At 34.2% G+C, this 17,594-nt stretch overlaps 1 protein-coding gene across 2 annotated transcripts; it reads right to left on the bottom strand.

Annotated features, from left to right (window-relative positions):
• Window positions 1-1,008: 1,008 nt before the first annotated feature.
• Window positions 1,009-16,872, bottom strand: MYOT (myotilin). 2 transcript variants are annotated; one of them, XM_012727819.1, is made up of 9 exons: window positions 16,517-16,872; window positions 12,541-12,715; window positions 11,361-11,465; window positions 9,148-9,197; window positions 7,666-7,798; window positions 6,559-6,766; window positions 4,244-4,409; window positions 1,409-1,542; window positions 1,009-1,202 (listed from the first exon to the last, which is right to left on the bottom strand). In XM_012727819.1, the coding sequence occupies exons 1-9, from the start codon at window positions 16,870-16,872 to the stop codon at window positions 1,030-1,032; spliced, it is 1,500 nt and encodes a 499-aa protein (XP_012583273.1). In that variant the 3' UTR covers window positions 1,009-1,029. The 2 variants fall into 2 exon arrangements, with proteins under 2 accessions (XP_012583273.1, XP_004686814.1); XM_004686757.2 differs by having other exon boundaries at window positions 9,148-9,194.
• Window positions 16,873-17,594: the final 722 nt, after the last annotated feature.

Genomic DNA, 17,594 nt, shown 5'->3' with positions numbered 1-17,594 from the left:
GTTTCCATCTCTTGGCTCATGTTAATAATGCTGCTATAAACATCGGAGTGCAGGTTTCCTTTCCAGCTAGTGTTTTTGTGTCCTTTGGGTGGATTCCTACTAGTGGAATGTACTGGATCATAAGGTTGATCCGTTTTTAGTGTTTTGCGGGCCCTCCACACAGCTTTCCATAGCTGGACCAGGCCGTACCCCACCAGCAATGTAGGAGGAGTCCTTTTTATCCACATCCTCATCAACATTTATTTCCACTGTTTTTGAAATGGGTCACTCTCATAGGTGTGAAGCAGTATCTCATCGTTGTTTTGGTTTGCATTTCCTTGATAATTAGTGATGTTGAACATTTTTTTCATATGCCTATTGGCCATTTGTATTTCTTCTTTGGAGAAGTGTCTTGTCAGCTCTTCTGACCATTGTTTTTGACTGGGTTGTTTGCTTTGTTATTGTTGATTTGTGTGAGGTGTCTGTAGATCTTTGATAACAGCCCATTACCAGTTGTATGGTGTTACAAATATTATCCCTTAAACCTTAAACCTAGAAGTTTTATTAGAAAATTTTAAAGTTTTGTGAAGAGGAGACATTGTTTTAAATATTTGAAATTTTATTCTTGTGACATAAAACTGTGGAACTCAGATAATATATATGATGTTAGTGATTCTATGAGAGGAATTTGGTAAAACTATTTAGAAGGCAGTACCAACACACCTTATAACAAGCATTAGATGTTTTTAAAGAGTTGGTATTAATATGTAACCTGTATTGTTAAATGTGTATGTCTTAAATGTTAACATCCCACATTTTAAGATAGTCTTCTGCATACAAATCCATATATCCAGATTTTCTATAGACTTCACAAACTAGAGAAGTAGAGTGTGTAAGAGTCAAAGGATAAATAGTAGTATAAATATATATTAGTTATATTACCTAAGTAAAGTCATAATCTGTTAATACAGCTATGGATTTATTTCAAAAAATTAATTTAATATATCACTAGTAGTTTAGTTGCTGTGTTTTCCAATGTTGGTAAAATTATTAAAGTTCTTCACTTTCATAGAGTCCAGATTGAGCTGCCAGACGCTGAAATTCTCCCTCAGGATTAAAAGCTTGTTTCACATTCAAACCTTTCCCATTAAGTGCTAAATATTTGCTGAAGGTTGGTCGAACACGTAATTGCTTAGGAGCTTGTACATTTTGGTTTGGACGGGCTGAAATATATCAAATAAAAGTCAATTTTAAAAAACCATTGTAAACAAAAGGGTTGCAGTAGGTATTCATTACTAGACAGGAAAAAAAATCAAAACTGATTATGTAGATGAAAAGTCCTTCAGATTTTATCCAGTGAGGGAATTTGTGCTTCTTACTAAATCTTCTTGGGAAAGTCTATTATACCTAGGTAGATAGTGTGGCATACCTGTAACGTCTAATCTTGTATTACATGAGGTGACTCCAGCTTCATTTACTGCAGAGACAGTATACCACCCAGCATCTTTCTTGGTTACATCCTTTATCAATAAAGTAATTCTCCCAGAATTATCATGATATAAACTGAAATGAAACAATTTGAGAACAAAATAATAAGAATTTTCTTGTGAAAGTTTTGTCCCTGACTTACTGTGACAAATACAAAGTTAAGAGGCATTTGGAAATTCTGAGTCTATACCAAGTCACTCCACATAGCAATTTTGAAAAATTAAATATTCCTCTCCCCTTAATCTAGTCTATACCATCTATTTTTTTGAACCAGCTAATAAAATTATTAGCAAAAAGGGAAATCCTAGCCTACTTTGTCCCTTATATTTCCGATTAGTGGATTTTTGCTTAATGAGATTTCTTTTTTTTCAGACTTGCCACTCTGTTTTTGGGGAAAAAAAATATTTTTGATCCAAGAAAGACCTCTTTGTTTTTTGCAAGTGTAAGATTTTATTGCTTTTCTGACAAAGAACTTCTAAGTCTCATATAATAACAGAAATTCTGTTCTGTGAATTTCTGTATTTTAAGTCATAACTGAATAAATCCTTTCACTCAGTAATTACCTAAAAATAATGTCCACATTCTTCCCACCTCCCTCCCCTTTTCTGGGACATTTTCTGTTCTCCTTTTCTCCTAGACTTGAAACCTCACTTCGTTTATTGGTGGTCACTAATTTTTGATTTGTTTTGCCAAGTTGTCCACTGTAAAATCATCTGATATTTGTGTTTATCATTATGATTTGCTTTACTATGTATAATTCCCTCAAATATCCATTCAATTGTACTAATATTCCATTTTACAGTAAATATCAATATTTTGTCTTTTCTAATGGCTGATTGATAGTATTTCAATAAATATAGAAATATATGGATTCCTAATCCAGTCCTCTGTCACTGGACATTTAAGTTGTTTCTGTGTCCTAGCTATTTTAAATATTGTTGCAACAAAAACTGCAGAGGATTTAATTTTTTGATTTGATGGTTTCTTTTTCTTCAGATAGATACCCAAGAGTGGGATTGCTGGAGTGTGGTATGGATACTTGTTTTTTTTAAGATTGATTTATTTATGCATACAGAACTGGGGTACAGGCCAGAGGTGCAGGGGTGGTGAGAGAATTCACCAGAGACAGAGTGGGGAGCAGAACAGGAAGATTTACTGAAATACACTGCTGAGGGGAGCAGCGGCGAGACAGGAGAGGACTGCTGTGCCATGTGGGTCACCTCTGGGGTCAGGGATTGAACTCATGCTATAGTGGCTATAGCTTCTTAGTGCTGTGCTTCAATGTGCTGTGCTACCAGGAAGGCCCATTTTTATTTTTATTTTTTTAAGGTAAATTTAGTTTGCTTTCCAAAATGACTATACCGGTTAACAGCTCCACCAATAAACACTGTAATAGGGTTTTCTTTTTTTGTATCCTCTGCAGCATTTTTTGTTGGGGTTCTTAATATGTGTCAGTCTTAAGGGTTTAAGATGATACCTCATTGTGGATTTGCCCTGCATCTCTTACTCAAATTGATGAAAAATTTTCCATGTATCTATTAGTGTTGTAACTATCCTCATTAGTGAATTCTCTGTTCAGATCTCCTGCCCATTTATTAATTGGATTGTTTGAAAATTTTTTTTGCTAACTTGAATACATTTTTGGTATATCTTAATTGTTAACTTTGTTGGTTGTGTAATGTGTGAAAATTTTCTCCCACTCAGTAAGATTTCTTTAATCTACTTCCATTATCTTTTGCTCTTTGACAGCTTTGTAGTTTGAGGCAATCCCAATTGCTTATTTTTGTTTTTATTTCCCTTGCTGTAGGGGTTAAGTCTACACACACACCTTTGTCATTGATGTGGTGAAGCATATTGTCAATCTTTTGCCCTGCATCTATCTTATTCAAACTGATGAAAAATTTTCTAAGTCTTTAATCCATTTATTTTTTGATTTACTTATGTATATAGAAAGAAAGAGTGATCCAGCTTCCTCCTTTTCCATTTGGCTGTTCAGTTTTCCCACTCATTTGTTAAAGAAATTCTTCTTTTCCATTGTATAAGTGTGTCTCCTTTATCATGAAGTATTGAGATACATGTGGATTTATTTATGAGTTTTTGATTCTGCCCCAGTTGATCCATGTATCCATTATTACTTCAGTGCTATATGTTTTAATTAATGCCCTATCACTACTGTCTCATACTATAATTTAAGTAAGGTAATACGATACCTTTCTTTCTCTTCTTTTTATCAGGATTGCTTTAGTTATTTGAGGCTTTTCATGTGCCCAACATTTTTTTTTTTGAAGAATAAAATTGGTATTCAGTGGGAACTGCTTTGGTAGACTTGTCTTTTGACTGTATTAATTCCCTGGCCCCGAGCATGAAATGTCTTTCCATCTTCTTATGTCACAATCTATAGCCTTTAGTGAAGTGGTTTAGTTTTCAAATTATTAATTTAATAAACTGTTAATTTACTTTTCTTCTTGTGCATTATTTCCTACTCTTTTCTGCTATTCTGATGTATTTCTTGATGTATGTGATAGCCATCAATTTATCTTTCAGGGGTTGTCTTATTCTGTGTAATATAGTTGTGCTATGTGGAGAAGGCAAAATCAGCACCTCACTCAGCAACCATCTTGCCCAGCTTCCTGGTTTATTATACTATTATATTTGTTTAAAAATCTAGACAAATTGAGATCACAAATGTATGCCATTTAAACTGCATTTCACACCATCATATAACTCTATATTTACCCAAATTAATTATAGAAAAGTATAGAAATAATTGTCTTACCTTATTCGATCAGTGTTGAATCGTACCATTTCATTATTTCTTTTCCAGAAAAGCTTTGGTGGAGGTATAGCTGAGATTTGGCATTCTAACTTTACTGAGTCTCCCTCAAAAACTTTTTTGCTTTGTGGTTTGTAGATAAACATTGGTGCTCTTCTGTGTTCTTTTGCTATATATTAATACAAATTCAGTATTTTGAAATGTCAAAAAATATTAAGTCAAAACAAAGCATTATGAAGCTGTATGTTGAAATAAAAGTTCTAAAAAACTATTAACAGGATTCAAAGCTTTAGGTTTACATTAAGTTTTAACAATATACATTGCTATTATATCATCATATCATTTAAAGTCCTAAAATAGTTAATATAATAGTGCTTTGACTTTTTGTTGTTCAATGAATTTGTCATATTGAAAATTTACATAGTTTTGAAACTGAAAAGTAATATACAAATGCCAGTAATTACTATGTTTTATTTTTTCTTCAAATATCTGAGGGGAAAAAAAACGAAATTACACTAATAGACTAGTTTTTCTGAAGGAGAAATGAGCAGATTACACAGATTCCTGCTAAAGATTTTTTCAACTCTCTAACATTATAGTAATTTATATAAACATTATGGTTTAAATAGGTATAAAAAGGATTTTCCCTATGCAAATTTACTTGATTTTTTTTTTTAAACTCCTGGACCACTAGTTTTTCCATAAAGTGAGGTCTTATCATATCACAGAACAATCTTAAAATTTTTTCTTTGATCTTGGTAAGATAAAAATTCAAGGAAATTGTTTATCCTTTACTTTGATATATAGCAATATATCTCTTACGTATCATTCTATGGGATATACCATTACAATTGTGATATTTAAATTGTATTTTAAATAAGAACATAAGTTTAATAAGAATATGAGTTTTGCTATACCTGTTTTCTAAAGCAAGGAGGTATGTATGTGTTATTGCCATTCAAGATTAGCTTCCTAATGAAGAGAAAATAGGCTAAGGCTAAAATTTGCAAGGGAACAAGGACAGTTTGTTCAATAATTGGTGCTGGGAAAACTGGAACAACATAAACAAAAGAATGAATCTAGACCACTACCTCACAGCATGCTCAAAAATCAACTCAAAATAGATAAAATATTTGGGCTTAAGACCTGGAACCATAAAATATATAGAAGTATAGGTAAAACACTACAAGACATATCTCAGAAACATCTTTAAAGATTCATTACCCAAGCAAAGAAAATGAAGGAAAAACTAAGCACCTGAGACTACATCAAACTGAAAAGCTTCTGAAACTGAAGCTACTGAAAAGGAAAAGCAACCCAAATGTCCAAAGATAGATGATTGGATCAAGAAGGTGTGGCATATACACACAGGAGAATATTACTCAGCAATCAAGAAAGATAAACTCATGTCATTCTCAGCAACATGGATGGAGATAGTAGCAGGGATCATGTCCAGTGAAGTAAGTCAGAAGGAAAAAGAAAAATATTGGATGGCTTCACTTACAGGAGGAATATAGGGAACCAAATATGGGGGGGTGGAGGGGGATAATAACAATATAGAGCAGAACACAACACAACAAAAACAAACAGACATTTATAAACCAGAGACATCCTGTGGGGGAGGGAGAAGGGTGGAAGACAGGAGGGAGGAACACAGGGGACTGTGGTGATGGTCAGGGGCTAAGGCAGGGAGGAAATTCTATGGGGTAATTATTCCTGAGGGGGAAGTAAACACTGTATGAAAAGGAACAATGATGTAAAATAATATCAATAAATTTAATTAAGAGAAACAACTTGCATTTCCTTTTTTTAAAAAATTTACAATTTTATTTTTTGATGCTAGTGTAGTTGGAATTATTATTATTATTTTTTAACAGTTTATTTTTACATCATTTTGTACATTTTTTCCCCCATCTCAATTGTAATCCCCGCGGTGCATTTTCTTTTTAATTTAAAACTACTTGTTGATTATTTTAAACTGTAGATCAGAAAAATGACTAGAAATAAACTTACCTGTTCGTTACATCTAGAAATACTTATACCATATTATCTTATTTGGTGTGTTTCTTTATTTTCTTTCCAAAAAACTTTGTTTTTCTAGTTTTATTCCATTTCCCTCAAAAAAAAAAAAGCTCTCTCAAAAGCTGTCTCTCCTTCTCCATCTCCTTCCCCCATGACTTTTAGGTAAAAATTGGCATTTTACTAGCTGGTACAGATATTATCCTTAACTATAAGTGTTTGGGGCTTTGCTTTTCAATACTTTCTTTTTGAATGTTACTGGGTTTCAAGGAGCGCTCCAGATCTCCCTGAAGGCTTACCTAGGACATCCAGTTGCACGGTAAAGGTAGCTTCTCCTGCTCTATTCTTGGCAATGCATGCATAAGTTCCTGCATCTGAAACGCTGACCACTTCAAAGATAAGTGAATGAAAACCCTTCTCAGACACTATCATTTTGTGCAATTCATCTGGTTGAACCAGTCTTCCATTTAGATACCATGACACATCAGGAACTGGCAGTCCACTCACCTAGAAACCAAAACATAAATAAATGAAGGGATTTTAAATTGTAGCTTTACTGTAAACCAGCTGTCCATTTATTAACTGTAACAATTTCTGTATCTGAGTAGGTTTGTGACTCAAAATGTAAAGCAAGAGCTTAAAGAGGTCCTTACTTTCCATTTTTTTTAACAGTAGAAATTAAAGCCCTTAAAATTAATATAATGTTTTCAGACTATCTCAAACCCAACCAAACTTTTTCATATGTAACATCAGGTTTTCAAAAATTCCTTAATTACTGGTGTTTAGAACATTAAAGGAATATGACGGTCATATAGCTTACTGACTAAAGTGACTGTAAATGAACTCCCTGAGGCCCATATATGCCAGTCTTGATGATGTAATGAATAACCTTTTCAAAACAGTACACTTGAACTGTAGTTCTAGTGTATAAATCGCAGTTTGTTAAGTGTTTTGAATATAAATCTTACACAATTAAATCCACACATTTAGATAAAGTTCTACAAAATGAAGGTAGTACAGGTTTTTCTAAAAAGCTGTTGAGTCTGCAAAACTCATATAGGCCAAGAAAAAGCAGGTTGGCTTGAATTCCTTAGTAGGGAATTGTAGTTTAAAAATGATAGCTTCATTTTTATATAGTATTTAGATGGTAGGCACTATTGTGTGTACTTATACCTATTTTTCAGTTTATTCTGAATGCTATGAGGTAGATATATTTGTTATGACCATTTTACAGAAGAGACAGTAGCAAAGAGAGGTTAAGTGATATGTAAGATTACACAGCTAGAAAGCTGTACCACTTCTTACCAATTCTCTATACTGCTGCTCAAGTTGTGGATTAAAAAAGGAGCATTTTTCCAAAACTCATTGTTAATTTCCCCCCAATATTTGTATAGCACTTCTCTTACTTTGAAGTCCATTCTGCAGAATCTTCCTTCTTCAATTGACATGCTTTCTGGCACTTGAATGAAACGAGGAGGGTAAAATTTCTCCTGGATTGCATCCTGATCATTCATATCTCCCCTAGAAGACGATCTACTTCTAAAAAAATATTTTTTTGAATAATAAAATAATTTATTTTTACATCATTTTGTGCATTTTTCCATCTCAGTTGTAATCTCCTTGGGCTTCCCATCACCAAATCACCCATGTGCCATCACCATAGTCCAGTACATTTCCCTCCCTCCATTGTTTTTGATCCCATTCCCCACTCCACCCCCATAAAATTTCTTTCTCTGGTATAGTGAAACCATCTGGTATTTTTCCTTTTCTTTTTGGCTTTTTTTCACTAGCATGATCTTTTCCAGCTCCATCCATCCATGTTGCTGCAAAAAGCATGTGTTGTTTTTTTTTTCTTGGTTGCTGAGTAATATTCCATTGTATATCTATACCACATCTTTTAAAAAATATATTTTAACAATCACTCTGCAGAAAATTGGTAGAAATTTTAAAACATCTGGTACAAATTATACATCTTTTTTTTCTTTTTCTCATTGCCATAGATTGATGAGGAAACCTATCTGTTAAAATTCAGAGTACCTAGACATTTCTTAATAGGTACAGAGACTGCAGAATTAGAATTGGGTTTAGATTGTCATGAGAAAGTTGTTTTAACATGGAAATGTGGCTCTTTGTTAACCATATAATTTTAAAATATTTCATTTGTGATAGTTCTGCTACTTAACAAATAAATTTTTAAAAAATTTATTTATGCATACAAAAACTGGGGGGTAGGCCAGAGGTGCAGGGGGTAAGATTTACCAGAGACAGAGTGGGGAGCAGAATAGGAGGTCCTACCTCCTACTGAGGGGAGCAGTGGATAAGACAGGAGAGGTCTGCTGCACCATGCGGGTCAGCTCCCTGGCCAGGATTGAACTCAGGCCACTGAGATTTAACCCCTATGCCTCCAGAGAGGCCCAACAGATAAAATTTTTGATCATAACCTTGAATATAAAAAAATGCACATTGATTTTTTTCCTTTTAATTAATTAACTAATTTAAAACATTTATTTATTTATGCATACAGAACTGGGGTACAGGCCAGAGGTGCAGGGGCGGTGAGAGGATTCACCAGAGACAGAGTGGAGAGGAGAACAGGCACACTGATGAAGTACACTGCTGAGGGAGCAGTGGGCGGGTCAGGGGAGGTCTGTTGTGCCATGTGGGTCACCTTCAGGGCGGGGATCAAACTCATGCTGAAGTGGCTTTAGCTTCTTAATGCTGCGCTTTAACCTGCTGTGCCACCAGGGAGGACCCAAATTTATTTATGTAAGGTTTACATTATTGTTTTTTTATAAGGGCATAATAAAAGCTTGAGGGCTTTCATGTTTTAAGCTGAAAATATTTGAAGTGGCAAACGATATGTTTTTTTAAAATTTAAAAAACTTTACCTTATCTGTGATGTAGGAACTTGCAGTCGTGCATGTTCTGGGTTGTGCTGCTTGAAATGAAAACAAAATGTTAACATATAGTTGCTAGCTTAAAATGAAATGAATTGAGTATTTGTAATTGAAAGGAACATTTTGGCTGTATTTTTACAGTTATTGTTTTACATACATACTTAATTTTTAAACATTTAAAATATAATGTGCACTTCTCTTCCAATCAGTTTTTTTTAGCAGAAATCCCTATATTAATAGTCCTATTCAATAGGTATGATTTATGAGAATTAGGATGATGTCCCCTGGTATATTTGAAATGGGAGCACAGTACAAATTGTCCTTTAGTGAAACAGGAATAGACATGAAGTCACTTGGGTTGGCAGTAGATATGAATTATTTTACCTAGTGCTCTAATGTGGCACCAACAGCAGTAAACACATATGAGACTGGAAAATACTTCTTTTTTTAGTTCATGGCACAATATCCTGATGGACACTATGGAAGATATGTGCAGAGCAATGAAAAGATTTTGAAAAACAACATTAATAACTTCCTGCTTAATAAAAAATATTTAAGCAAATATCTTTTAGGATTCTTATCTAAGAAAATTATTTCTGCTTGAGAATAAAATCAGGAATTGGTAGAGTTATAGTAGGCTTAAGTATTTAGTGCCTAATTTGTGTATTTCATTATGATTGGCACAGTGGAAGATACAAAGACATAAAAAATACAGTGCCTATCCAAAAATTTAAAATACATTTGTATAGCAACCCAGCAAAGTTTGAGTATAAATAATTGATTTTGGGTGAACATATTGAATATATTTGTCATTTTAAAATAGAATTCCTATCACTGTGCAACAATTTTTGACTTGCTTTAAGGTTCTCAGAGCATAATGTCAAGTTAGCAATTGATCAAATAAATGAATTTTTAGTTTAAAACCATAAACAGTACAATTTAATTCAAAACATCCAAATTAAGCTTTTGATTTTTCTTATGATAGTGTAATGTTCATATATTCATATTAATTGATGTGATATTTCAGTTTTACATAGTTTGATGGCAATTTGTATGACTTAGATAGAATGAAGTATACAAAGAAGAGATTTTTTTTTATTTCATAATGACATACTTTACTATTCTTGGTACCATCACCTTTATTTAAACTTTTTGAGGAATTAATGAGAAAAAATAATAAATCAATACCCTGAATTCATGTACAGCCAAATTATAAGGTTAGCTATCATCAATGTAAAGTTGCTTTGAGTTATTTCTACTAATAGAGATTGACTTGGGTCTTGTTGAAATCTCCTGTGCCAAGTCCAGAGCCCAGCATACATGTGCTCTATCAAATGCCTTGAATGCATGAATGTATGGACTGTTCAGTAGACTGAAAGAGATTTAACTCCTAGTTTCTTGTTACCTGCGTGGTTAGACCCTGCTTCATCCTTTTTAGTGGTTGAATTTTGTTTAACAATGACAAAAATCTCTTTTCAGCTTCCTATACTTAGAAATCTGGGACTCTTGACAGCCCACTTTCATCCCCTTTTCTCACAGTTTCTTAGGGACTTTTGGGAAGGAAGACAGAACACTAACAGTTCAGTATGCATCTCCAATTGTATTTTTTCTCTTCAAGTTTAAGTTTATTTGTTAAAATCAAGCTGGTCAGGTACATTCCAGTGGCAGATTCTCTTTATGTTCTCCATATAGTTAATCCCTTTTGGAAAGAATGGTTTTGTTAATCTTAAAGCCATTACTCATAATTTTTTTTAACAAGACTCACAAAGATAGGAACATAGTAAAAGAAATTAGATATTTCATCAGTACCTCAGCTATATTTTAAAACACTGAAACGAAACTCAGCTTATGCAAAAAGCTTATAATTTCTTTGGTTTTAGAGATTTAAAATTTATAGATTCTCCATCAATGTAAAAATTGTAGTAAGATTCCTAAGTCTAACTAACCCCTAAATATCTACATGAAAAGTGACATCATTATCCTTCTGGTGTTCTAGATATTAGAATCACCAGAAAATGGAGTAAAAGCTAAAATTAGTATGTTTTAGGTTTTGACCCATTCTGGTCTCTATTCTTTACATGCAGTGGCACATGGAAGTGATTGATTTTTGCTTCAGGTGGTATTTATAGACATTTTGAAAAGCAGAAATTTAAAAATCATGCAGAAAGAAAGTGCTCCAGTTATGTAAGATTATTTTGATTTACCTGTGGTGAATCTTGTGTTTCACCTTCATTTTCAGCTTGAAACACAGCAGCTGCATTCTGTGGTCCTAGCAATCTGCGAGCCATCTTCTCCTCATATGTCATTCGCTTTAAAGAAGTAAGTTATTAAATTGATCGTAATGAGGTTTAATGAAAGTTGTTTGTATGCTTTCCCGAAAGCCACCAAGCATTATACCAAAAAAGTATATAGTTCTGTTCAATTATAGACAATACAGTGTTTTCAAAAAAAGTCTTTTCTTTCTAAGTATTTTCCATCCATTTTAGTGACACTTCCCTTTTCTATAATATTAACTTCTGTTTTCTTTTTACTTTTAAAAAGCAGGCATAATCAAACTTAAAATTAGGCTCCCCCAAGTTCTGCACGTTCTTTTGAACTCTGTCTTGAATATAGTACTGACCTCACATTCAGAAATAATTTTTATTAAATGAACACTGAATATTTGACTTACTAAACCTTGTTGAAAACAATATGACTAGTATATCAAATGTATTAAAATGGATTAACGGCATATAGAACTGTTTCAAAAATGAGTGACTAAAAAGAGTGTGCACAGTAAGATTTAATAATAAGAAGTATAACTTTCTGTCCACACATAATGTGAACCAAAATACATGATGAAGGCAAGTTGACAGTATTTCTTTTTAGTTATTTGGTCATCAGACATACTTTATGAGTAATGCCTGAAGCAGAATTTTCATTAAATCATTCAGTTTGACTTTTCACTCGCTCCATTCTTTCACCACTGAAAACCAAGAGGTGATTTCATGCATAAGTATATAAAATATGCCCTATATATTACGTCCCCTCTTTTAAAGATTTTTTTAATGCATACAGAACTGGGGTACAGGCCCAAAGTGCAGGGGTGGTTAGAGGATTCACCAGAGACAGAGCAGGGAGCAGAACAGGCAGATTGACAAAGTACACTGCTGAGGGGAGCAACGGGTGAGACAGGAGAGGTCTGTTGGCCATGTGGGTCACCTCCGGGGCGGGGATTGAGCTCACTGACCCATTGCACCACTGTGGAAGCCCTCCCCTCCCACCTTTTTATAATCCTGTCCTGGATTATGTGACTATAGACCTGTGAAACAGAAAGACCTTTCTTGTTGAGATTAGATTTTATTATTAAATTGACTTTTTGTACAAAATAGACATCTTGCTCACTTGATTTCCATTATGAAGAATGCTGTCCTTGCATTTTAGTTTTCTCTCCAAATCTTGAATCAGAGCTTCTTTTGATCCTTGTATTTCATGGTCAGGAGTCCTTGGTGTGGGCTTAGCATTTGTATTTTGGGATGGCATAGCATTTATAGGTTGGCCAACTGAAGGATGCTGATAGCTTTAATAAGAAAAAAGATTTTAAAAAATCTTTAAAATGCATCTAAAATAGAATTGGCCTCATTTTAGCAATAGGTTGAATCTACTATCATTTCTTAGTGTTATTTAAAAACAACAGTTGCCCCAATAACAGTCAAGAAGTATTTTGTAAGATGGTTGCTGGCTTTTTTCTTCTTTAAATTTCGATAGAACATCAGGAGGATGTCCTTCTTTGAAGATTTTTCCGAAAGAAGTAAGAGTCAGTTGAATTACTGGCAGCTTGAGAACTTTTCCAATCTTAAAACTCAATTTCATTAGTTTGATTTATGGGTGTATGTCAAGCGATGTATGTGCTGGAGCTGACTCACATAGGCTTCAGAGAATTGATTTTTAGCATTTCATCCCAGCAATCTGTGATCTCACGTTGGTAGTTTGAATTGCTGTTGGTGGGAGTATCTTACCCCAGGGAATTGGTAACTACCACAGATCATGGCTCCGTCTTCAGACCTCACTATTAAATCTTTACCAACATAACCACTGATATTTAGTGAATACTCTATTGCTTTGAATGGAGTCTCTAGTTTACAAAGCCACTGGCTTTCCTATTACAATTTTGTAGTCTAGGTAATATGAAGTAATACACTGTGTAATAAATAACAAATAGGTTTTACATAATGACACTTTCAATATTGCTGAAGTGGTTTTTAGTGAAGGAATGGGGTGATTTGAGAAAGAAATGTAAGCTATAAAAAGGGGGTTAGAAGAAAAGAAAGTAAATTTGAATAAAAGTTTAAGAGTTTGGTTGAAATACTTACTTCTGATTCCCATTTAAGTTTTATTCTATGATAAACTTGCCTTCCCAGAGCCTCTCTGTTGATTCTGAAAGAGAACTGGGGTGGTATTCAAGGAGTCTTGTATTTTTTAGATCTGCTAGGTGGTTTACACTTTTCACAGTGCTTTGTACAGATTTTGCTTTAGTTTATTCATTTAGAGTCCTGACAGGTGCTAATTTATATTTATTTAAAACTGGACACTGCCATTAATGAATATTTTACCAATATTCTCCAGTTATCCAAATCAGGCAATTGTTGTTTATTCTTTGATATGTTCTTGTTCAGATTCTAAAAGAATATTAAAAAACTTGTAAGCTATTTGGAAATGTATGTCCTCTGACTAGAGCCAGAATTTTAATTTTCAAAGGCTTTGGGGACATGATTAGTAATTACTATGTTGTAAATATACTGAAAAAAAAAAAAAAAAGACTTCCTATTATTCACCATTTAGATCCGCTAACACAAAGGCTAGGTATAGAAGATATCAGTTGAATGAGTGAGTAGTTTTCATCGTATTCAAGGTGGTCTGTATTCCAAGTTGACAATCGATATACATCTCCTTCTCCTTACATTTCAGGATTGTCTATAATAATCCTCAGCAAAGGTTTGACCTGTTCAGTTAAGTAAATAGCCAGGCAGCTATTTAAATAGTGATTTTTAAAAAATATTGAATTCCCATATCAAAGTGTTAAAATTCCTTTGATCTCATAGATCTTCTCTTTTCCATCTGTATGCTAGAGCACTGTTTTTTTTAATAATGCTAAGCTTCTCTCTTTATAATATGTTATATCATCTTTATAACACATTTGTTGAAATGAATTCGTGTTAAAGAATTCTTTTTTTCAAACTTATAATTTAATGAAATTATGAGAAATTTTGAAGGAATATCAAAACAGGTATGCTATTATGTAGCTTCAGTCACTTTATTCATTTAATATAACTTACCATTTAGATGGCTTAAGTGTTAGGATTTGATGTCTACTCACTTATAGAGTAACATTATGCTTGCATACTGCCTTATAGGTCTATTTTTTCCTATCATTAATCACTAGATACTACACTTTGTTACAGATCATTGAGAAGATAAGGTAAATGTGTTGAATGTCTCACACAGCAAGCTTTTTAAAGGGAAATTCAGAATTAGAGCACTAGCCTCAATTCCAGTCTACGACTTGATCAACTGAATAAAGCACTTGGCTTAAGGCTTCCTGCTGATGAAAAGCTAAATAAAACGTTCAAAGTTCTCTAGGTCAGAATCCAAGAGACTTTAGAAGACAGGGCAAATTTAAGCCCATCACAGCAATGAGGTAGTTGTGCACAAATGTTCAAAGGGCCAATGCTTTCACCCTGTGCAGCCGGACACTGAATGGGTGTCAAGCAGCGGTGGGAAGATGAAAAGAGTCATCTATGGTAGCTGAAAATGGAACAGCTAAGCTGGATCTTTGATCTCTGGTTTGGGGGTCTTATCCTCTCCATTTTTGCCTTTTGTCCTCTCAGTTTTGTGCACAGAGCTGAGTATATGGTTGAAGCTCAGTAATATTTGCTTGGTGGCTTTCTTTTCTAGTCAGGGATTTGGAATAGGATTAAAAGACTGCTAAGAAAAATATTCTCATCCGAAAAGATTTTGTGTTTTAAAATGCTTTTGTGGGACTTTGGAAATAATAGCAGCTAGATGGAAAATGATCATCTGTAAATGTGACCAAGAAATGTCTACAATGTGTGATAATGGTTATAAAGGGAATTTGGGAGGGAAGAGAAAGTAGGCTCCTGTTTCTTGACAATATCTTTTTTTTTCCTTGACAATATCTTTTAAAATCATTGGATCCAAACTATAAAAATGCCATTTTTGTAGGTTGACTAGCAGCCATTTCAAATTGTTCAGCTAATATAGGATTCTAAGAAATGTTTTTAACTTTCCTTGGTTCTTAATTTTAAAGATAATAATGAGAAGGTTTCTTTATAAGTTGCATTGCTGTAGTCAGTTCAGTGAGGTGTCCAGAGTTGTTGCCAACATTAGGAATCTGTAGAAAAATTAGCCTCTAGAGAAGACTGAGGAAAATTAACAAGGGTTTTTAGCAAATCTGTTGATAAGCCTCTAACAAAACTTAGGCCATCAGAAAATTTTTCAGATGCCGCTGGCTTAATTCTCTGATGGTCTCATCAGCCAAGGAGTAGGAAAACTGATAGCTGTAAGTTTGCATAAGCACACAGTATTCAGTTCATGTTTTATAAAAAGCACTACCACTATGTCCTTCTTCATATCAAGTTCTCCTAGAACAGTTTTAGGGCTGTGGGAATAATACATGCTTGCATAAGGCTACAGGTATTCTTCCTGTATTTAGATCAGGGTAAATAAATTAATTACTAAAGAAAACCTTAGGGTCATAAGCCTTCATCTATTCAAGCTTTTGTTCTTCTGATTATAATGATAAAAACTAATATATTTTAGTGTCTAAATTCCAGATTTCCTCTTTAGTTAAGTAGACATTCAGGATCAGAAGGGAAATGATAGGAAGAAAAGACTAAGACTGAGAAGAAACTTAATAGCCTCTGCTTATGTGAGAGGAAATCCTATCTGACTATCTGATGAAGAGCAGACAGGTGTTCTTCATCTCAGCTGAGCCCAGACCAGAGCAATTAAATTTACAGTATGAGGATCTTTGCTCAGCTCTGAGGCAATAGTCTACTGCTCTTAGGTATGTTAGAAATAATGATTTGAAAATAAAAAATAATAGGTAAGTAATTATATAGGGCAACACGTGATTTGAGTTCAGCTTTACAAGGATACTGGACAGTATGTCCAATGACCTTTTATTGCCAGTACCTGGTTCAAGGTGTTCTAGGATAATTATGGAATGAGATCTCAATAACAGTTATCTTTTTAGATAGTGGAGAATGAAGTAAAAAATACCCCCAAACTCCTCAGATAAAAGCTCACTGACTATGCAGTATACAGCCATATATAAATAGACATTAAAAATTTCACTTACTTGGAGTCCATAGTGGAGGGGATTTTGTTGCTACTGTAGTCAGGCTGTGATGGTAATATGGAGCTGAGGAAGCTGGCTGGGGATTGGTGATAAGTAGCTGTTACCCTTTGGGCAGGGTTGGAGCCAGCAAACAGCTGGGGAGAGGCAGGGAGACCAGAGGAGGACATGGTGATGTGAGAGCTCATTGTTGAGGAGGCAGAAAATCTTTGCTCTGTGCATTGTCGTGGCTGGATGGTAATGGAAGACTGTTTGGTCTGGTTAGAGAAGCTGGAGGTTTCCGGTCCAGGAGGTTGTAGGCTGGAGCTGCATGGATTTTGGGATTGGATGAAGTGTTTTGGACGTTCGTAGTGAAACATATTTAGCTGATATACAGAAGGTGAAGGCAATTTATTACTATAGTGATTTGCCCCTGGAGGGGCAGAATTCTGATTTGGAGGCTGCAAGCCTAGAATTACAGAAGGTTGCAAGGAATCAGAAGCAACCTTGATCTGCTCCTCCTTGCTGAGGTCCTGGGGATACTGTGCTCCTGGATTTGCTGGAGTATCCTTCTCTTGGATATTGCTCCTTCAGAAAGAGAAAATAATTTGGTTATACTATTTCATAGTAGCTAATACTACTTATTGTTAGGAGCGTCTTTTATTTTTTTGAAGTGCTTTTAAAGTCACTTCAAGCTTGAACTTTCCTGCTTCTAGACTTTTCCTTTATTCCTGTCTTTGCATAAATTACTTTTTCCTTAAGCAAAAGAAAAAAGAAATGATCAGTATTTGCCTCAGAGTGATTCCTAAAGCATGCTCAGGGCCGTCGAGATACAGGAACATGAAGTTTTGAGTTTGCCAAGAGGTTATACATGAAAGGAAATTCTATGACGTTGTTTAGTGTGAATATTTATGGTTTTGTGAATAACTTGCCAGAGGCTACAGGTTCATTGACCACAGATTCAGTAATTTAAATTTAATAACAATTAAATATACAGTAATATACAGTCCTCACTTAACATCACTGATGGGTATTTGGAGACCATAAGTGAAATGGATCTAAAAAAACCAATAATGTCATTTCATTCAACTTCACTTAGGAA

Source organism: Condylura cristata, unplaced genomic scaffold (assembly GCF_000260355.1).
Source record: "Condylura cristata isolate star-nosed mole 26May11 unplaced genomic scaffold, ConCri1.0 scaffold00021, whole genome shotgun sequence".
In the NCBI taxonomy this organism is placed as follows: Eukaryota; Metazoa; Chordata; class Mammalia; order Eulipotyphla; family Talpidae; genus Condylura; species Condylura cristata.
This window is presented reverse-complemented; position numbering and strand designations above follow the sequence as displayed.